Source organism: Vombatus ursinus, unplaced genomic scaffold, assembly GCF_900497805.2.
Source record: "Vombatus ursinus unplaced genomic scaffold, bare-nosed wombat genome assembly UNPS02014833.1, whole genome shotgun sequence".
NCBI lineage: Eukaryota > Metazoa > Chordata > Mammalia > Diprotodontia > Vombatidae > Vombatus > Vombatus ursinus.
The window spans coordinates 3,826,902-3,850,077 of record NW_020954611.1 but is presented as its reverse complement, the minus strand read 5'-3'; the positions used below and the strand labels follow the sequence as shown (position 1 = coordinate 3,850,077).

Here is a 23,176-nt window from a genome sequence, read left to right as displayed (position 1 = left end):
TTCTGTAAAATGAAGAGGTTTATTATTTCTTGGGCCCTTCCCATCTCTAATCTTCTACAGATTTATGGAACAACATAAATCATTTACTTACTTCAAATCTGGAATCACGAGTTCAATATGGAATTTCCTATCTACGTGTATCTCCCAGACACATTGTATGTCTGTAGGATAATTTTCAGGATACCGAGGACTAGAAAAGGAGCCAGAAAGACTTGAAATGACACCACCACAAGAATTACTTTCTCCTAAAGGCAAAAGAAAGAAACGCAGCAATGTAGATTTACATCCACAGAATCCAAACCAGTCATGACTCATGGAAATTTTGCACTCATAGTTCTCTTCTCCCAAGAGAGTTTTAAGATGGCTTTTTATGACTCTCACTAAATCAGCCTAGAGGCAAAAAAATGTGCTGAATTTGATTCCTTGGAAGATGAGTCAGCAACAGTATGATGTCTTTTAATTCTTACCCCTTGCAGCACAGTTGAGCTACCTCAGCTGGGACAGATTCGATATTTTGGTCCCACCTGATTCATCTATACTTGGTTACTGTCCCCTGTACTGCTATCTCAGGAAACTTCTTCCACCTTCTTTAATTGAAAGAGTCAGCATTATAACAGGGATTCTTAGCCTTTTCGTGCCATGGACCTCTTTTGTTCCAGGAAGCCTGCAGAACCCTCCTTAGAATAATGTTTTTAAATGTATAAAATAAAATAGGTAGGATTACCCAAAAATGTCAATTATATTGAAATACAGTGATCCAACAAAACAAAATAAAAAGCAAGTTTACAGATCCCACCCTAAGAACCCTTGATATATAGAAACATTAATTCAACAAATACATATTAACTACCCGCACTGGGCTAGACAGTATAGGCAATGTAGAATTAATAAGACTTCCATTTTGAGGAGGGGCCCAGAGTAGCTATGCTTCACTCTCCAGACTTTGCTACTATCCTGCAGTCTTCTTGCCACCGCTGAGGGAGCTGCCTTATCCCTTTGTCCTTCAAGCCCCCTTCTCCCATTGATTCTTTCTACAGCCTCATTTTGACAAAGGTCCCAAACCAGCCATCTTTCATTCTCTGGACTTTGCCCCCATCCACCCATGCAGGTACCTCCCACATCCCATTTCACCTCCTCTTAATGTGTTATCTTCTGTCATTAGAATATATGGTCTTTGAGGTCAGGAAATGGTTTTCTTTTCACTTGTTTTTGTATCTCCAGTTCTTAATAGAGTGCCAGGCACATGGAAGTACTTAATAAATGTTTGTTGAGTGAACTTGACTTAGTCTCTGTCTTCAAGTAGTTTGTAATTGAATAGGTAGGATAAGACGTGTCTATGTATAGAGTATAACAAAACTTCCTCTGGAACAGGTGATGCTAGGTTTCATTCCTTTCACTTATTCTAGGTGCTTCAGGAAGCAGCCTCAGGTAACTGGCAAGAGGAAACACCATGGCTGAAGAGACAACTGGAAAAGGAGAATGGGGTATTCCTCCTGAGTCTTTACACCGGGGTGGGGAACCTGAGGCTTCAAGGTGACATGTGACCTCTCGGTCCTCAAGTGTGGCTCTTTGACTAGATCTCCTTAATAGAAGGATTTGTTCTGTAAAACTTGGAGATGGTCCAAAGGCCGCACCTAAGCACCTAGAAGACCACATGTGGCCTAATGGCGTCAGGTTCCCCACCACTGGCCTAGACCCTTTAGACTCAGTAGAAAATGCTAATCAAGCAGAATATACACCACAAACGTGCTTAGGAGAAGTAAATGAAATTGGCAATAAGATTATGTGGAACTGGAGAAAAAGGCTAAAATAAATGAATGAGTGGAAAGATGATTTAAATTCCTCTAAGAAATGACTTTTGTGTGAGTTTTGGAGTTGTATGAATCCTTCTTCAAAAACAGAGTGAGAGCAATGGAAGAACTCTGGTCTGGAGGCTATTTGTCATTTAAACACATTTCCAATGTTCTTCTGTGGTCCAGTGGTTAGCAAACTGATTCCCTGGGAAAGGGAACAAGTATCTACTGGAAGCTAAGGAGAATGGCAGAACCATGGAACTGAGAACAATAGGGAATAGAGCTGCATGGAGAAAAAGGAAAGGAACTCTATAAATGAAGAACAAAATGGAATATGATAAATCTACAAAAGGAACAGGAACAAGGTGTTTATGAAGGCTCATGGGAAGTAAAAATCAATTAGAGATCAAAGTAGGCCTTCCAAAGGAGATGGTATTTAGAATGGGTCTTGATGGATATATACAATTCCAACTGGAATGTGGAGGTGGGGGAGCACCTTCCAGGCATGGGAGACACTAGCAGAAAAGGGATGGAGGTGGGAAAAACACAAGATATGCTAGAGAAACAGCAAATTGTTCAGTTTGACTGGGACATAAAGTGAGACAGAATTGTGTGAAAGAAGACTGAAAGGTAACGAGGCATGATTTGTTCGCTCCCCCTGTGCTTAGAGACTGTGATGTGGATCAGTGAGAGTATAATTGAGATTTTTTTATCTGGCCTTATCCTGAATCATTGACCATCATGCTAGTTAGCAATAAAATCATAGGTGACCTCACTCACCTTTCTCTTAACAATTATAATTCTTCTACCATTCTATGGATTGCCACAAGACTCTCCCGCCTGAGAGGGGTCTCAAGACATATTCTAAAATCTAGATCACTGTGGATGGATTATTGATATCTCTGTTACCATCAAGGTAGTTTGAATTACATTCTTTCTGAAGTTTTAGATGAAAACAAAGATATACCTTCTGTATAATTTCTAGAAACTTCTGGAGAACCTAGAAAAAGAAGTAAGCAGATGAATAAGGGAAAACAAACAAACAAACAAACCCACTTCAGTCCATTTTCTACTTTCAACAAAGTGGTCTTCCTAAAGTATAGGTCTGACCATGTCACTGCCCCCACCCCACTCTCAGTCCCCATTCGATAAACTCTAATGGCTACCTTTAGGAACAAATATAAAATCCTCTATTTGGCTTTTTAAACTTTTTGTAACTTGCCCCTTTCTTTTCTTTACATCCTTCTTAGATTTACTGCTTGCCATTTACTATGCAATCTAATGGCACTGGCCTCTGCTATTTTTCATGCAGAACAATTCATCTCCCAGCTCTGAGTATTTTCATCAACTGTGCCCCATGCCTGGAATTTTCTTCCCCATCTCCATCTTTTGGCTTCACTGGCTTCCTTCAAATCCTAGCTAAAATTTCACCTTCTACAAGAAGCCTTTCTCTATTACCCTTAATGTCAAAGCCTTCCTTCTGTGATATTCTCCAATCTATCCTGTATCTTTTTTTTTTTATACTGGGTCTCCATATTTTGCCCGGGCTGGAAGTTCAGTATTCACTCATGGCCGAATCCCACCGCTGATCATCACAGAAGCTTTGACTTGCTCAGATTTTGATTTGGGTCAGTTTTTCTCTTCTTAAGCAATCTAGTGACCTCCATTCCTGGATTCTTACTCTATTGGTGTTGAACTTAGTGTGGATGCCCAATCATCTTTAGCCCTACTATAGTTCAACAATCCCAAGCTCAAGCAATCCATCAGCATCTGCCTCTCCTAAGAATTACAGATGTATGCCTCCATGCCCAGCTACCCTGTATATGGATATTGGATATATTTTGTTTGTATATAATTTGCATCGTCTCTTCCATTAGACTGTGAGCTCCTTAAAAGCAGGGACTATCTTTTGCTTTTTTTTTTTTTTTGTATCTCCAGCTCTTAGCCAGTACCTGACACATGGTAGGTACTTAATAAATGTTTATTTACTTGACTTGACATACGTAAGTTTAGAGATGAATAAAATGCTAAAGGTCCCTTATGGCAGAGCTAATGTTCTTAGTACGGCCAGAATAAAGTCAGGAAGTGCTAAATGAATGTTCTCTCAAGTTTATTTCTTCACCTTAATCCACCTGTTTGCTTCATTCTTCTCTCTTTGAAAAACATACATAAAATCAGTTCAGGGAGATATCAAGGACCTGACCTAGGGTGATAGCTATATAAATGGAGAGAATGGGGAATACCTATATATTTCTATCTGTCTACCTGTCTACTTATCTGTCTATCTATCTTTCATCAATATATCTAACTTTCTGAGATTTGAAAGTAAAAAAAAAAAGATTTGGCAACTGATTTTATAATGATACTAGAAAATTTGTTTCTCAGGTCTTAAAGAACAGTGAACAAAAATTTGCTCAGAACCATCTGTTTCATGAATTATTGCCCCACACCCATTTTGCTCTCATCTGCAACCTGAGGAATTTGGACTATGAGGTACTGTCTGGGGAGTAGCTGCACTGGGGTCCAGTTAGAGGTAGCAAGGACTGAAGGTGGAGGGCATTATTATTAGGGTAGGATATTGCCCCTTGTTGTTTCCCCATAGAAGACTGATTATTACATGCTGGTAGAGGACAGAGATCATAAGAATCTGAGGAAATTAAGTCACACTAGAGGTCCTAGGTTATGAGTAACATTGCTTTTCTTCCACTAACTCCTGGCTATGCTTTTGCTGATTTAAAAATCCATGGAATAGCACTCACAAAAAATAGAATCAACTTTGCCATTTCTTACTAACACCAGGTTTTTCTTCCAGTAATGCTATCACAATTAATTCTTTATTTTTTACCTAACCACATTGATCATTCTTTCTTGACTGCTACTTAGCACCATGAAATGTTCAGTCAACAAATACATATACTTTACGTGTGTGTGTGTGTGAGTGTGTGTGTGCATTGCAAATATTTGCAGTATGTATACACATACAATGGGGCAGGGAGGTGGTACGGTGGATAGAGTGCCAGACCTGGAGTCAAGAAGACTCATCTTCCTTAATTTTAAAAGCTGGCCTCAGACATTTACTAGTTGTGTGACCCTGGGCAAGTCACTTAAACCTGTTTGTCTCTGTTTCCTCATATGTAAAATGAGCTGGAGAAGGAAATGGCAAACCACTCAAGTATCTTTGCCAAGAAAACCCCAAATGGGATCACCAAGAGTCAGACATGACTGAAAAACAACTCAGCAATAATACATATACATTATATATGTATATGTCTAAGTATAGTCCAGTGTTATATAGATGTATATGATATGTGTACATATAGAGATATATGTATATATGATACATATATATATTTGTTGGTTGAACATTTCATTATAGATATGGATTTATAGAACACTCACTACATACAAGTTCATTTTCTCTTGTTTAATGGGGCTTACAATCTAGTAAGGGCAGTAAGACATGTATATGAGTGACTATTAATAAATACAAGGTAGGATATGAAAGTATAATAAGAGCAGCCCAAAGTACCAGGGGAGCTCAGAAGCCAGACAGATGTGATCTAAGAACATGATATAGTCTTTTACATACCTGATGGTGTAGTAGTGAAGTTTCTTGCATCTGCTTGTATAGAGAAATAAAATGTCATTTTTAAAAAAGCAAATACAAAGTGAAAGAGAAGCTAGAATTAATTCTGGAGGGCAGTGATGGGGGTATTATTTTTTTCTTTGGTTGTGCTTGGGGCAATATGACAAAAATCATCTTTTCTGGAGATATTCAGCAACTCAAATAGAGAAGGATGGATGAGAAGGTGGAAGGAGATGGAGTTAATTGTAGTTAGGGGCTTTTAGACACTATGGCATTTGAGTGAAACTTTAGAAATTGATTTCTTGACAGAGTAATGAATACCTGAACAGATGACGCCAGCATCTTCATGATGGCCACAGTTGTGGTTGGACCATCCAGAGTGGGAGCATTGGCCGAGATAGCCTTCAGTCCCAGCACACTGCATATTGTCCAAGAGGATGTTTCCCGAGCCTGGGCCGAAGTACGCTTCTCCAGGGGCTAACACAGCCTGTCCACACCCCAGCTGCCTGCATACCACCTCGGCCTCATTTAGATCCCACAGGTCGTCACACACTGTGCCCCAGACCTCTTTATAGTGGACTTCCACTCGTCCTGCACATCGTCCTGAACCACCCACCAGTCGCAGTTGTGGCCAGTCTTCTAAAGACAACAAAATTACTCATTGTGAGCCTATGGAAGGTACGATATCTGCTTTATTCTAGGAACAAGGATTACCTATGTGATATAGTGGGGAAAGGACTGGATGTGGAAACAGAAGGTCTGGATTTAAATGTTTCCAATGTTACTTACTTTTATCTTGGGAAAGTTAGTTACCTTACTCCTCTGGGACTTGGCTTCCCTGTCTTAAAAAGAGGGGATTGTGTTAAGAGATCTCTAAAGTCCCTTCCACTCTCATTGTGATGAGCCTAGTAGCCCGTGCCTGGAAGAGCTCAGTCCTGGAGGTGGGAAGTAACAGCTGTTGTGGTTGGGCCAGATGGGTAAGTACCTGCTATTTCTTGTACATTTGTATTACGGTCACTGGGGTCTTAGGTGACTAAACCTCCTGGTGCTTTCTTCTTCACAAGAGATCAGAATTTATGCATCCATGGCAAGGGTACCATCTTGTATGCAGAATACAATGCTGTTAGTAAGATACGCGCTTTGAATTGATTTATCAGCAGTGAGGATTCATTAAGGCTGAGCTACCTAGGTGATCTTTTATACATTCCCCTTGGTGATGAGTAACGTATTCATTCACTTAATAAACATTTTTTTTTTTTAGGCAATTGGGGTTAAGTGACTTGCCCAGGGTCACACAGCTAGTAAGTGTCAAGTGTTTGGTCGGAGGCTGGATTTGAACTCAGATCCTCCTGACTTCAGGGCCAGTGCTCTATCCACTGTGCCACCTAGCTGCCCCATCGATAAACATTGCTTAAGCACTTACTATGTGCTACGCTAAATGCTGAGGGATACAAAAAGAGGCAAAAAATAAGTTTCTGCCCTCAAGAAGCTTACAATATATTGCTGAGGCAACTGACTGAGTAAAGGGGTGTAGGCTGTGTGCGTGGGACAGAGTTTATTTCTGTGAGAAGTTGATTGGCTCATGTGTTTATCAAAACTGCAGTCTTTGGAATTCATGGCAACTTATTCTCACAAACTGAGTCAAACACTGTGTCTGTTAGCTGGGCTAAAAGTATTGAAATTACTAGAATGGAGAGTATTAGATATAACTAGCAATTCCTAGGACCAAGTTAAGTACAGGGTTTTTGGAGGAGTTGGGGTGAGACTTCAGATTTAAAGAATACAAAGTCCAGTGGTAAGAGAGACCCTGAAGGGGGAGACAAAGACCTCAGGACACTGGTTGTTGGAGACCTCTGCACAATCCTGCTGTGGAAGCCATAGCCAGGGGTAAGAGTGGTTCACATGGTAACTTCCTAGTTTAATTATTCTTTTTAACATTCGCTTAGCTCAATTGTGCCCACTTGTTAAAGGAGGACAGGTGCTGTCAGCATCCTCTAAATTTTGGCATTCTGGGATAATTCTCTCAGCTTTGGCTTCGGAACAAGGTAATTATTCTGTATCTAGAGCTTTGGATTCACCAAGGTCTTTTCATATGTATTTTGCCCCAAAGTATCATGCATAAAAGATATTTAGGTATATTTAGATATATTAAGTATTTTGTTGAACCCCAAACTTTCTGGTCACTGAAGTAGTGTCTTACTAATGGCATATTAGAAGTCTGAAAGAGCTTTGGGAGTTTTCAAGAATGCTTAATTAAACCAAAGAGTAGCCAAAATGTTTTTTGAACTGAATTAAATTGAATTAGGTGCTGCAAGAGCATAGAACTTGGAATAATATCAAGATATGTCATGTTACCTGTTTCTGAAACTTAATTTTAGACATACCTGGATTGGTGTCATTTGAAACTTCAGCATCTGTTTATATAAAAGAATAAAAAGTGTCTGTCAATATTTTTAGGAAATTGTAATTAAAAAGATAACAGAGGTTTGGGACTGTCTCTTTCAAAGTATTTACTAAGCCAACCTATACATGATATTTCCTTCAGCATAAGATAGGCCATGGGTGAAATAAGAAAGTAATAATTTACTAAAAGGTAACTTAAAGATATAGTGTTATCAACATAGCTTCCATGATGTTTCCTTCAAAGTATTGTTTAAATACCTTGGAAAAAGAGGTAATGTGGTATAATATATAGAATGCTGGATTTGGAATCAAGAAGACCTGAATTCAAATTTCTTTTCTGAAGCTTAGTAGCTGTGTAATCCTGGGTATAACACTTAACTTTTATGTTCCTCAGGAAAACTCAGGACCTACCTACTAAACCATAGACAAGTTTAGATCTTCAGAGATGGAAGGAATTCCACCACTAGAAGCTCCTCACTCTGCTAACATCTCAGATCCCTTACATTTTTACACATTACTTAATCACTGGGAATATCTAGCTTCTCTCATGTAACCACCAAGGTCTTTATTTAACTGTTTCAATCATTTTTCCCATAATGTTTTCAGTGTAATTTAGGAATATTTGAGTACTTTATACATATATCAATTGTCAGTAAATCTATATTTACAAACTCAAGTGCTTTATTACATATGAGTGTCTAGTGCCTGAAATATTATTTCCAGGTTAGAATAACTCAAATAAAATTTCATGTCAATATTTCTTCATTATTCTATTTGCCTTTGTCACCTTTTTGGGATGTCAATATAATTGGTCCAGAGGGGATATAATAAAGGAAGTGATTTTTGAGAGATGAAGGTGTACCTGAGCAGATAACACTGGCATCTTCATGGTGACCACAATTGTGTTCAGACCAACCAGAGTGGGAGCATTGCCCAAGGTAACGTTCAACTCCTGCACACTGCATGTTGTCCAGGAGAATTTCGCCTGAGCCTGGGCCAAAATGAGCCTTTCTTGGGGCAGAGACAGCCTGTCCACACTTGAGCTGTCTGCATACCACCTCTGCTTCGTTAAGATCCCACAGGTCATCACAGACGGTACCCCAGTTTCCTTGGTAAAGGACTTCAACTCTTCCTGCACATCTCCCAGGACCACCAGCTAGCTTCAGTTCTGGCCAGTCTCCTAAAGAAAGACACATTTGACTATTAACTATGAAACACAATGACTCCCTCTCTCTCAGTCAATAGCTAGGAATCCTGAAATACTATTATCTTTTAAAAATAGTTGGAGTTAAGTTCCAAATCTTGAAATCAAGTTTATCTTCCTTGAAAAATTGAGGTTGACTGTCTACTTTGCTTTAAGTCACCAGTTAACACTATTTTATTTCATTAGTTAATCTACTTCTCCAAGTGATTCAATTCGGATGATATGGAGGTACTAATTTGCAGTGGTCCCTAGAATGCTACTTAGGATTTTTTGGTGAAATAAATAAATAATCATTTAAATGAGGTAGGTTGAACCAGTAGAATCTATTGAATATCAACTTCAGAATTTTATCATGCTCAAAGTGTCCAAACCCAACATGGGACATTTTTTTCATGGCCGAGAATAAGAGACAATAGGCATAGCTTGAGTGATACACTATTTTCTTTCAAATATTAAATGAACAAAAGAAAGTTACTCTACAGAGGCACCAACAAGCAGAGGTTATCGGAGAGCTAACCTTCAAGCCTCCATGAGGACTCTATAAAGGGAGAAAAGGATTTCCAGTAACCAAGAGTTGTGAGTTACCCCTTTGTCATACACATCCTCTTTATGTGTGCCTTCCTATTGTACTTCAAGTTGTTTGTGACCATCCTCCCAATAGTTCTTGTGGTTATTTGGAAGAGAGTGTGCCCCAGATCCTTGGGGGCATATTTCTATAGCAATTGTTCATAACATACATGCTTAGTATAAATGGCATCCCTTTCTAAAAGCTAAGGGGAAACAAGGGAAACCAAACGGAGGCTCGTGAGCAACATTACTAGAAAAATAATAACCTCCAGGACTCTAAAGAGAGGAGCAAGTCAGCCACTCATCATCATCATCATCATCATCATCATCATCATCAACCTATTTGAAGTCATAGCCAACATTCCTAATGGTTTTGAATGATTCTGACTATGCCAGTGTATTTGGGCAGAATCAACTGGGCATTGTCTAGGTAGACACATCAATCTGCAAATGGTACAGATTCGGTGTAGACCCAACCATTGGGTAGAAAGTTATTAAGCCAAAGGAGGTGTTCATATTTACCTGGTCTTGCTGTAATTATCCTGGGTGTTGTTGGAATGGCTGGGGACACAAGAACCCCCCCCCAAATCCCAAAACAAAATGAGACTTTTAAAAAATTAAATGTCAGTTCTTCTAAAATTATTATCTAATTGTACTGCCCCAATATGATAGATAAATAGATAGGTAGATATATATATATATATATATATATATATATATATATATATAGGTAGATAGATAAATAGATAGAAAGAGCATGTTTTAAGCACTTTCTATGTGCTAAGTATTGTGCTAAGTACAAACCTTACCCTCTTGGAGTTTACATTCTAATGGAAGAATAACTACACATAAAGGGGATCTGGAAAGCAGTGGATGGAGAACGAAAAATCCAGAGAGTGAGTTGAGCCAAGAGTGAAGAGAGTATAGCTGAGGCCCAGCTATAAAAGGGAGTCCTATATAGACAATCATCGATCTAGAGAATAGGACATTAGGGAAGAGGTTTCATAACAATGGGAAGGCAATTAAAAAGAAGTTGAGAAAAAAGTTTGAAAACTGAATAAAGTTAGGAGTGAATTGAGCATGGTTGGACATTATCTAGGGATAGTGGTCCAGAACAGGGAGTCATTGTTAATCAAAACTAAGTTTGCTTCTTTGCAACTTTCATACATTGCTCTAGGGTCTGCCATCATTTTGAACATAGTTAGTTCCAACTTCATGTGTTTGGAAGCCAGTAGGATTTATTTGTCCTCTACTCTTCCTAGCCATTTAATAAATTAACAAATTTTAATCATTGTCATTCTGTGTTTAAAACAAAATGTAGAATAATAATGTGATAAGAACACTGGATTTGGAGTCAGAAGACAGAGCTATAGTCGGTAATTTTGGCAGCCTGCACAAGAGCCACAAAACAACATATGGGACAAATAATAAGCCGAATTCAATTGTAGGATGAAAAGAACTTGGACCTCAGCACCTGAGGCCCTGTGGAGTCCTTTCAGTGGAAAGACACAAGTCCTGAGATACTAGTTCCTTTAGGCAGAGGTCTCAGGGTGTAGAGAGACTGCTGTTGAGAAGGCAGCTGCCTGGGGAGGGACTAAGGTAGTGCTTCATCTGTAAGACTGGAGTCTTGAATCAGATATCTCTAAGATTCTTCCTAGTGCTAAATGTATGATCATAAAATTTTAGAATTGTAAGGGGCATGAGAGATCACATAGCCTAATCTCCTCGTTATACAGATGAGGAAACAGAATCCTAGGAACAGAAATATTCAAAATCCATGTCTTGTTGATGAACTCAAACAACTATTTTCTTCTGATTCATAGGAATTGCTTTCATTTACTGTTCTCAATGTACATATATGGGTATTTTGATAAATGGTCTCTCTTCTTTGACAGAACATTGAATTATTAATTTCAATTACCATTAGATTATTAATCACTATGATTGTAATACACAAATAGTTTAAAAGTAAAACCTCACAATTTAAAGCTGTCTAAATCACAACATGGTTATAGTTAGGCAATTACACTTATAAAAACATGTACAGAAATATCTAATATCTCTAAATTAGGGTTGATAGAAGAAAATAGAAAGTGATTACTGAATGAAATATATTATTAATACTCATTAAACCATAAGGTAAGAATATAATATAATAAAGAATATAATTTATAAAAAAGTAAATATAAAATGGAATATGACTCACTTATTACAAATGGTGTCTTGGAAACAGTTTCTGTAAGTACAAGAAAAGAATTATATGGCAATCACCGTGAGGCTGCAGTACTATTAACATTGGTAACATTTACAAACATATTTTGATGACATTATACATTAGGGAAAGGGCCTGGACCTGCAATTTCACTACTATAGAGATGTCCCAGGTGAGGAGACTCTCCCCACCAGTGCAGGTTAGCAACTTTCCTTTTTGCAACATATAGATTTTAGAGAGTTGCCAGTGGTACTAAGAGTTTAAATGACTTGCCCCAGGGTTGCAAAACCAGTATGTCAGAGGCAGGGGCCAACCCTTTTATCTATTATGCCATGCTGCCTTTTCCTATCATCAATTGCACATTTTAAAACATAAGGAAGTAAAAGCAAAATAGATGTTTTTTTTCAAAACGACATACATTTCTAATTTCACACAGGACAGGATTCAAGAAAAAGTACAAAACATATTTGGGCCAGTCCCTAGCCCCCAGGAAAAAGAAAATCTTAATCTTTCCAGATTGGTAGCTGTATATAGATATAACTATCTAATCAAGTTGCTTTAAGGAAAACTTTTTGTAAGTTGTAGATTATCATATAAATGTGAGTTATTATTATTATTATTATTATTATTAGCAGGAGGAGGAGCAGTAAGAGAAGGAATAGGAGTAAATCTCATCCTGCTTTTGTTTCCCCTACTAGCACCTGGTACAGAATTACATCCAGAGTAGGATGTCAATATTTGCTTCTTAACTGAGTGTAAAAGAGTTTGTTGCTGTGAAGTTGGACATTGTGTCGTTTGTTTTTAAATTCTTACCTTTCGCCACAGAATAATAATAAGCAACAAAGTTCTTTCCTATGTTGTTGTTACCGCGGTAGTACACAAGCGTCATTGAGTTAGAAGAAGAAGAGAATTTGAGATAGATCCCATTACAAATCCTCCCCAGGGAAGAAGAAAATCGATCTCCATCCAGGATTTCAAAATATTCATTAGTGCAGTCCAGGCTGTGGAAGCAAATTCACATTGTCCGTAATTAGAGAACCACACAAATGTTGTGTGGATTCTAGGTACTTTGTTTTTAAACATGATAGTTTCTATTGAATCACATGGGCAGAGATAAGCCCTGACATTTAAATGGCACATTAAGATTTGCAGGCACTTTACATATATTTTCTCGTTTGAGTCTCACACAGCCCTGAAAAATAGATATTACTCCCACTTTACGGATGAGTCAACTGAGGATCAGAGAAGATACATGAGTGAAAGGCAGCATAAAATGGTAGGATGAGTACTGGATTGGTATTCAGAGGGAACTGTGGGGTTCCTGCCTCTGTCATTTACTACCTGTGTGACCATGCGTAAGTCATTTAACCTCCCCAAACTTTAGTTTCTTGTAAAATAGTGATGATAATAATTGACCCTGTTTCTCAGATTTGTTGTGAGGATCAAATGACTTAAGACAGTGTTTAAATGTGAGCTGTTATTATTGTGTGACTTGCCTTTGGTAGCACAGATAGTAAGTGAGGACTGGGACAGGAATCCTAGGTATTAGGTAGGGGGTGATAAAAGCGAGATGGGAATATTCTAAGGACAAATTTCACTTATTTCTGAATTTTGCTTATGCCCAACCCTGTACCAGAAAAGGGAAAGCAAACATTTTCTTCTTCCTTCTTTTCCTTCCTACAACACATGCTCATACCCTTCCCTACTTCCAGGACTCAGAACTCAGGATAGTATTCTTAAAACCAGAGTTCAACGATATTGTGGTTAAATAGGCTTCTGTGGGCTGGCCTGGGAGCCTAACTCCTTATCATACTATTATTTCAATGGGCAAAGGCATCAGAATTCTAAACAATCAGAACTAACATATTAACTTTTGGAATAAAAACTATTCATAAATGAGAGACTACTTATATTTGCCAGATGGGTTTTGTAGAAGTGGTATGGCTCTGCTAATTGCTATTACCAGAGCTATAACAAATAATTTTTGCAGCTGGTCCAAGTTTCACAAAATGTGTCTAGGGTGAATACTCAAATTGAACCATCAAAACAACTCTAAGATAAATGAAGTTTGATGGAAGAGAGGAGGAGAGAACCCAAGGACACTGCATGTCCATTGCTGAGGAGACCACAGTGGGGCCAGGGGGAGCATAGTAGGGTCAGACTGGGGAGGAAGTCACTAGGGGGTTAGCCATAGCAGACAGTGGGCACACTGTTTGATAATTTCCTAACTTGGTGCTAAACTCAGTTGTTTCTACACTGCAGTAATACAGGTGCTCTCTAAAGCCATCTAAATTTCAGCGCCCTGAGGTAAAGTCCTAATTTGCCTCCCCTAGATATAGGGGACTAATTGTAACTTCATTATGAAGTCTTTGTAGAATCCATGAAAAGTTCTACAATGAAAATTTCTGTATGAAAAAATAAAATCTAAGTCCTAGTCAATTGACTACCTATACAAAATAGAATTTTGACTCAACACTATTCTGGTAAAAATAATAATGATTATAGTTAGTACTTTGGACAGCATCTCATCATGAAACTTTTTATAATTAAAAATAAAATGAACTGAAACATATGGGATGGATTTCATTTTAAATGGAAATGTAGAAGGATATTTTATTCTCCTTTGTCAAGGAGGAACTCCAGAGATTTAATGATTGGAATTATAAAAGCTAGAGCAATAATATGCTGTTAGCGTACTTTATACTTACTTAAGATAAGGAAATGCCAGCATTATGTGATCAGGTGAATTGGCCTTTATTTCCCAAATGCATGTTATGTTGTTGTGCATTTCATTTTGAGGAGGGTTTCTAATTGCCCCAGATGTATTTGAGACAATGCCACCACAGGAAGATTTTCCTGAATGTAGAAGGAAGACATTTTAAAAGTTATTTTTTGTTTTTATTATCAATTGACTATCACTGTCTTCTTTCAAGGTTCATCTCAGGTGTTGCCTACTATAGAAAACTTCTGATAACTTTCACTTCCAGGTCTCAATGCTCTCTCCCTCCTCAAATTCTCTTCTATTGGCTACTTTCCCAATTGAATGTAAGTTTCTTGAGGGCAGGGACTGTTTTTGTCTTTGTATCCCCAGAACCTATTCAGTACCTGGCAAACATAGTAGACACTAAATACATATTTTTAATTGAATTGAACCATAAGTGCTGTAGCCAATTTCCTCTTTGTTGTTCTTGTTTATCATAGACTTTAAGTTGCTTTTCTAGTACTGACAACATGGCAACATAGTACAGAGATGCCAAAGACATGGCCAGTCCCCCATGGGACTATATGAAAAAATAAAATAAAAAGTCAATTAATTGCCTGCCTATATGAAACAGGCAACACTCCTAAGTGCTGCTGGAATGAGATTACAATGCAATTGGAAAATAGTTAAGACAATAAATAAAAATACAACAGAACATAGATAATGTTAATAGGTAGTTTTCTAAGTCAATATGGCAGGGATCATTCAGTGGCCCCCATTTCTATCTGAGTTTGACATCACTTTCAAAGGCTCTACTTAGAGTGAGGAAAGAGCTGAATTAAAATCCTGTCCCTTATACTTACTAGTGATATCACCATGGAAGTCAGTTACCTTCTCTAAAACTTAGTTTCCTCATGTGTAAAGAGGGAGGGAGGTAATTATAGTACTTATTTCACAGGGTTGGCATGAAGTGCCAACGAGTTCTAGTAGTGGATCTCCTGTGCTATCTACACTCTCATCTCTCCTCTTCCTCCCTAAGATAATAAGACTTATATTTGTAGGGTGCCTTGTGGTGACAAAGTTTTTTCACATTTATCATGCCACTTGATCCTTACAGAAACTCTTGGGGAGAGGGGAGTGGTAGAATAGGTACTATCATTTTACAGATTAATAAACTGAGACAGATTCTTGTCTCACCGAGATGCCTAAAGGTGGACGAAAGGCAAACTTCATTTACCTTACAACAAGCAATAAATACACTGTCTGCCATTGAATTGGTCTTTAACCATTTGTACTTGATCTCCATCAAGATTTCCAAGAAGTGACGATTATTGATTACTTGTTCTTCCTGATCTTATTAACTAATAATAGTAATAGATGACATTTATAGAGTACCATAGCACAGTGCCTGGCACATAGTAGGTACTGCATAAATACTTATGGACTGACTGCCTTAAGGCAAACAAAGTGTTGTACAAATATTATCTTATTTGATCATCACAACAACTTTGTGAGGTAGGTAGGTGCTGTTAATATCCACCTTTTACAAATGAGGAAACTGAGGCTCAAGAGTTTAAGTGGCTTGCTCAGTATCACACAGCTAGTAAGCATCTCGTGTGGAACTTTAACCCAGGTGTTGCTGTCTGTGGGTCCAGTGTACTAGCCACCACATCATTGCCCCTCACTGGCCCTACCAGTGAACTGGTAGGGCTGTAAAGTATGAAACAGCTTTTGGTTAGTAAAACCTATGCTTAGAATCAAGATTTAAGTGAGCATTTTGGTTGGAAAGGATGTTTCCCTAACTACCAGTTGTTCTCTTAGAAGATTCCTTTACTTATTTTCTCTAGAACTTCAGCTAGATGATGATAAAACATGTTAAATAAGTGAAATATACACCACTAAGTAGCACACAGTTGGTAGGAAGCTCACCATTTATCACTGCAGGAACAGGGGGTGGAAGATCTATCAAAGTAAGCAGAAAGAAAAAAGGTAGTCAACAATTAACTAAACAGGCACTTTGCAGACTTTGGTGCATTATATTCCTTCATATCATGAAATACAAAGGAAATTAAAGAAGTGAAATTCTGGTTCATGCTAGCATTCCTAGAGGAGCTGAGACTCAAGGAGGCATGATCACAGGGTCATAGATTTAGGCTTACAGGGACCTTAGAGGTGGTTTTTGTGTGGGTTCCTTGTAAAGACTTTGGTCTCCTGGATGATATCACTCAGGAAAGAACTCATTCATTGGCAGACCACTCTCAAGGTCTCTCTGAAGAACTTTGGAGGAGATTGTGTGACATGGGAGATACTGGCACAGGACCACGCAGCATGACGTGCCTGCAGCAGAGACGGTGCTGTATTCGATGAGCAAAACAGGATTGCAGTAGCTCAAAAGAAACATGAAATGTGCAAATTTAGACATCTCCACCCCCGATGTTCATGTGGACTATTTGTGCCTGACCTGTGATAGAGCTTTCCAAGCTCATATTGGCCTGAGCAGCCACAGTTGGACACACTGTAACTTGACCCCAATAGAGTGATGTCATTTTGGTCCTCTTCGAGAACGAAGGACAGCAACCAACCAAGTGGTCATCTAAATGTGCGAAAATATCTCCTTTCTTTATTTCAGTCTTCCCCCTCAAAAGCCCTTCTGCTGTTCATACAACTTGAAATTAATCATTTGAGACATTCCTTTGGATTGACTCAGTGCTGCCTCCAGGCTTCTTCTTTTTAAAATAGATATTCTTGGAAGGTTTTACATATATATATATGTGTGTGTGTGTGTATGTATATATATTTATTTATATATGCATGTATGTATGTGTATGTATGTGTATGTGTGTATTTGCATATATGTATATATGACATATTACACTATTAACACAGAATATTAGAGATGGAAGTGATCTCAGCATCTGTCTATACCAAACCCTACACTATTTTATTGTGAATCTATCATTTTCAAGCTGATACCTAGTTGAGATAAGAGCGGTGGGGGAGTAGGAGTTTTGCTTGGAAGAATGAAGGGTTTGGAGCATGGGATATGGGGGGGGGTGGGGACTGCCTGGCAGGAGTGGACCTTGTTGTAATGACACAGTGTGTTGCATTGGGAAGTCAAGAAGCACTGGACAGATGTACATAAGAGGGATAGGAGATACCATTAAAGTCCCAATTATAATTCTGACTTCACCACTTACTACGTGAACTTAGACAAGACTTACTTTCCCCAGACCTGAAGTTGCCTGGTCTACAAAATGAGGGGATTGGATTAAACAATCTTGAGTCCCTTCCAGGTCTCACATACTGATAATATAACTTGAAGATAAATTTTGTTTATTTCACAAATGGCCCCAGGGCTGGCCTTATAGTCACTGGTCTGCACTTTTAATAAATATATTGTCACCTCGTTATATTTTACATTTTCATCACACTATATGTTTCAGAGGTTTAGAGTAGGCATGTAGTACAAAGGATAGAGTCTGGGACTTGAAGTCAGGAACAAGTGGGTTCAAATCCAGCCTCAAACACTCAACTAGCTGGGCAAGTGAAGATCCTGGGAAAGTCATCTAACTTCTGTCTGTCTGTGTTTCCTCACTTATAAAAGGGGAATAATGGTAGTAGCTGCCTCCCACAGTTGTCGTGAGGATAAAATGAGCTAATATTTTTAAAGCACTTTATAAACCTTGAAGTGTTATATAAATTCTAGCCATTACTGGCCATCATGTACACTTTCTCATTTGGTCCTCACAAATGTTGTATGAGGTCACCAAGGTATGTCAGATATTCTCCACATGTTACACGCAAAGATCATAGAGGTCAAGATGATTTCCTCAAGTTCATACAGTTAGTGCTTGATAAGTGAGGACTCAAACCAAAGATTTTAGACTCGAAGTCCAGGGCTCTTTTTATCATAGCATGTGGACTTATTTCACAACCCGCTGAGCCAAAGCTCAGAATCCCCAATGACAGGAATGCTCCAAATACCTTCCACAAAATGATATTTTGCTTTTAGATGCATTTACCCAGGAATATTTTATTTTTTTGACATCCTAGAAATACATTGCCATTAAAATGAAATAATGAATGACAGGGGAAACTGGAAAACTTTTCTACTTCTTCCTATTATTTCCTTTTATCACTTCTTTAAACCACTGTGTTCTTATTTGTAAAATGAGGGACTTTGACTGGATGACTAGCTCTGAAATATTTTGACTATGAACTGAGAAAATAGCAATGCATCATGGATGCTAGGAAAGTTCAATAAAGATAAGACTCAGCATCGCCCACCATAATTCCACAATAATAAGACTAGGTTTTGGTGTATATAGACATATATACATATATATACACATACATGTGTATTATGCATGTCTGAATATACACACATACATAAATATATACATATATGACTATATATGCATGTAGATAGACAGAGACAGATAGACAGACAGACAGATAGATGATGGAGAGAGAGAGAAAGAGAGACAAACGGATGGATGGATGGATGGATGGATGGATAGATGATGGAGAGAGACAGAGAGAGGAGATGGGGGGGATGAAGAGAGTCAATTCTTATGCAGCTTTAGTCTTAGAGAATTTCCTAGACCTCTGACTGAGAGTTTAAGTGACTCGTCCAGTGTTACACAGCCAGGATGTGTCAGTGGCAGGACCAGAATCAGTTATTCTAATTCTGAGGCTGGCTTTCTCTATAACACCACACAGTCTCAGGACTCTCCTTCCTCTACCCGCCCCCCCCCCCACCCCTGCCCCACTTCTTTTTCCTCAGCTGTTCTCCTTCCCCTCTGTTTTCCTCTACTACATGAGTAAGCATTTAAGCATTTTTTTCTTTCCTTACCTGCTAGGACAACTGATGAATTTTCAGCATCTAGAGACATTGAGAGAAATCAGAATACCAGGTATTAGTCAATGACTAGGAATGTTCTTATGTTTTCAACTAATTATTAGACTACTGTCCATTTGAAAAGATAGACTATTGAGAAGGAGTTTTAGAAGTTACCTGAACAGATGACACTGGCATCTTCTCCATGGCCACAGTTGTGGGAAAGCCAGCCTGCATGGGAACACTGTTCGAGATAATTTTCATCTCCCTTACAGTGCACATTGTCCAGATGAATTTTCCCAGATCCTTGCCCAAAATGGGCCTCGCTTGGGGCTGAAATGGCCCAGCCACATCCTAGTTGCCTGCACACAATATTTGCTTGTTTCATATCCCAGAGATCATCACACACAGTCCCCCATTCTCCTTGGTAATAAACTTCAACTCTTCCCAAACATCTTCCACTACCTCCTACTAGCCGCACTGGTGCCCATTCTCCTGAATACAAAGAACGCAAAATGTTAGCTTTTGATTTAACTTTCCAGGCACATCAACATGCATCCTTCCTTCTATTAATGGGGCTCCTTCCTCTCTTTCTCAATAACCTATCTCTCCAGTCTTATCTTTCTACTCTCATTCCCTGATATTATATACTCCCCCCCGTCTACATACATACAGAGCTCCTTCATTCTATGTGTATAAAACACAACTGAGTTCTCTTGAGAAATCATATGGAAATGCTGAACTATGCTGGCAGCTGATTTTTTTTTGTTAACTGCTCAACTTACCTCTAGACATCAGGCTCTACCCCCAGGATAGTTTAAAATGCTAACTCATCTAAAAATGACTTTAGGGTATTATAATTAATCCAGTCCTCATGAAAAAATAGCCCTGTGGTTGAAGTTAGGTCCATTAGAGGCATCTCGATGCTGCAAATGATAGAACGCTGGGCCTGGAGTCACTAGCTATATGACCCTGGGCAAGTCATTCAGTTTCTCCAATTATAAAATGGGAGTAATAGTAGCACTTACCTCACAGGATTGTTGTAGATCAAATGAGATATTATTTATAAAATGCTTAACACAATGCCTGGCACATAATAGGCACTTAATAAATACTTCTCTCTCACCCCCCCTTATAAAAAAGTGACAGCAGTATTTAATAACAAATGACTGGGATCTAATTGAATCAAGTGGGATTATTTAGGGAAAGCAGAATGTAATATTTCATTTTGTAGCTGAGTAAAATCCTCAGCCTAAGACCCAAATCTTGCCAAATATTCCATAGGGTTGTCAGCAAGTGTTAACAAACAATTAACTGAAGAATGATGTTGCAGCCTAGAAGTTCCTTCTAAAGAGAAGCACTAGCGATGATCATTAAGAAAATGATTTCCACCTTCTCATCTCCTCTTGCATCTGTATGAGAGATTTCACCACTCACATTACAACCATCTTATCCCAGACCCTTACTGCTTATCACCTTTATAATAATCTCACTGATTTCCTTTCATCTAGTGTCTCTCTCTGCTTATAATCCATCACCCACAAGATTCCAAATTGATATTCTCAAAGGATAGATCTGACCCTGTCATCCCACTGCTGAAAAACTTCAGTGGCTCCCTATTTTCTTTAGCATTGTAAATGTGGGACTGGCCAATGATGTCCCAGTCCTTAAAATATACTCGGATTTGCTGATCCTGGTGGGCTATACAGAAAATGCAAAATATTGCTTGATTTCAATTTTACATGTCAATTTAGTGAACCTACTTCCAACCATGAGTGACTGGGAGGTTGGTGCCATGTGGTGATGGGGAGGCTTCTAATTGGTTGAGGACCTAGAAGGCCTGATAACTAAGGAAACCCAAAGTCAGAACTAAGTTTGAATATTAAAAAATCATATGCCTCTCTTTTGCCACTCTTTGTGCTTTTCTTTCTATTATGGAACAAAGCAAGAATTACTATGAGCTGCTGGGTCAGGGGAGGGGCCCTAAATTCATTATCTACAACCTAGCCTCCATTTTTTTCATGAACTCATGGTGCTTTTATTTCTTTCATGCTTATTTTTTCTGATTTCCTGATCTGAGGAGGACAAATATTTTGCAATGGGAAAGCCAGTTGACTAGTGAGACCTGGTGATTCATCAAAACAGTCCTGAGGACCCACCAGTTACTAGAATCAGTAACCATAAATGAAACATCCACCAGAGCAGTGGCAACCTTGGAAGCATTGAGAGAGGGAGTGGGGGGAGAGAGAGAGAAAGAGGCAGAGAGACAGAGAGAGATAGAGACACAGAGAGAAAGTCTTTATGGATAAATAGATGAAGAGTGAGAGGAAGATGTTCACTGGTGCTGCCATTCCCTGAGAGTAGCCAGTTCGGCTGAGCAAGGGAGGACCTTATCCATCATCAAGGTCATACCCAGAAGCAAACCGTGGAGACTCTGTGAAGGGAGAAAATTACTTCCAGGGCCAGAAATCAGGAGGTACATCTTTTTCTCTACACATGTGCTTCATTCCCGTTATACTTTAAGTCTGAACTCTAACTTGCCAGGGACTTTGTGTGTATGCAAAGGGAGGATGAATCCTCTGGTTTGGGCAGATGGTTTTGTAGCTACTCTTTACTATTTCTCAGTAAATATCCTTTCATAAAAGCTAATAGAGTTCTATTGGTTGATTGATATTGGGGGGATATGCCATATAGGGATTTGTGGCCAACAGTGCCAGAAGGCCTAGCTCCTTTGGGTTAGGAGAGGAAATCATTTACATCTAGGTAACTTAAACTGTTAGTCCAGTGTGGGTTGGGAGAGAGCCCAGAGCTGGTGCTACAGAATAAAATGCAAACTTCTCCATTTGGCATTGGAAGCCTTTCACAGTCTGGTTCTAGCTTATCTTTTCAGGTTTATTATCCCTCACACACTACACAAACAAACCATAATGCTCTACCTACCATAGGCCATTACAACATTCCATCTCCAGCTTCTGTGCTTTTTGCACAGCCTGAAATCTGGGCAATGGACAATCTTTATCTATGATCAGACCACTGCCTTTAAGTGATTATGGAGTCTCTGCAATTCTTCTGGGGCTTGATGGAATTAGCACGATATCATGCACAAATTTAACGTCTGCAAGACCTCACCATCACCACTTAGATTCTCTGCTTGATCACCTCCATAAAAATGGCACAAACCTACATCTCCATAATGTATGTTTTGCCAATTTTTTTCTTATCATTTGGTAGTCACGATTGGATCTTATATTCTCTGCATCTTTTAGTTAATTGTGAACTGTTAAGGTTTCACTTCCTGGTCATCTCCACATTATGCCAACTGATGTCTGGTCATCATCCTCATCTCCCATTCCTCTTTCCTGCCTCCTGATCCCTGGACCTGGTACTCTGCTATTGGGACCCTGGTCTCTTATAAGTGAGCTATTGGCTTATCTTGCCTGGAACCAGATTTCTACACCACTTTCTGACACTGCACACTATGCCTGCATTCTGCAGGCATTATCCTTATCTTTCTTCCCTCCTCCCAACCCCCATCCCAGAATCTTAGATTCTGCCCCTGGGATACTAGACTCTGATAGGTGAGCTTTCAATTTATTTTGACTGGAGGTGGGCTTCTAGGCCATTTTCTGAGTATCTGTAAACCAAACGGCCACAGACTCACCCCTTTCTCCTTTCTTGTTCCTTTTATTTTATTTGTTGTCTTTACCCATTAGAATCTAAGTTTCTATAGGGCAGAGTCTATCTTACTTGTGTGGTTTGTATCCTTAGCACTTAGCACAGTGTATAGTATATTATAAATATATTGAATAAATCCTCTATGTATTCTCTCTCTCTCTCTCTCTCTCTCTCTCTCTCTCTCTCTCTCTCTCT

At 38.8% G+C, this 23,176-nt stretch overlaps 1 protein-coding gene across 1 annotated transcript in view; it reads right to left on the bottom strand.

Annotated features, from left to right (window-relative positions):
* Nucleotides 1-23,176, bottom strand: part of LOC114026188 (deleted in malignant brain tumors 1 protein-like) — a 134,388-nt gene that overhangs the window by 6,670 nt on the left and 104,542 nt on the right. The window contains exons 15-22 of the mRNA XM_027839815.1: nucleotides 19,484-19,801; nucleotides 19,322-19,351; nucleotides 14,474-14,621; nucleotides 12,579-12,766; nucleotides 11,760-11,789; nucleotides 8,645-8,962; nucleotides 5,701-6,018; nucleotides 92-284 (exon numbers count right to left, since the gene is read on the bottom strand). Coding sequence (XP_027695616.1) covers nucleotides 92-284; nucleotides 5,701-6,018; nucleotides 8,645-8,962; nucleotides 11,760-11,789; nucleotides 12,579-12,766; nucleotides 14,474-14,621; nucleotides 19,322-19,351; nucleotides 19,484-19,801 — 1,543 coding nt within the window. The remainder of the gene's footprint in view (nucleotides 1-91; nucleotides 285-5,700; nucleotides 6,019-8,644; nucleotides 8,963-11,759; nucleotides 11,790-12,578; nucleotides 12,767-14,473; nucleotides 14,622-19,321; nucleotides 19,352-19,483; nucleotides 19,802-23,176) is intronic.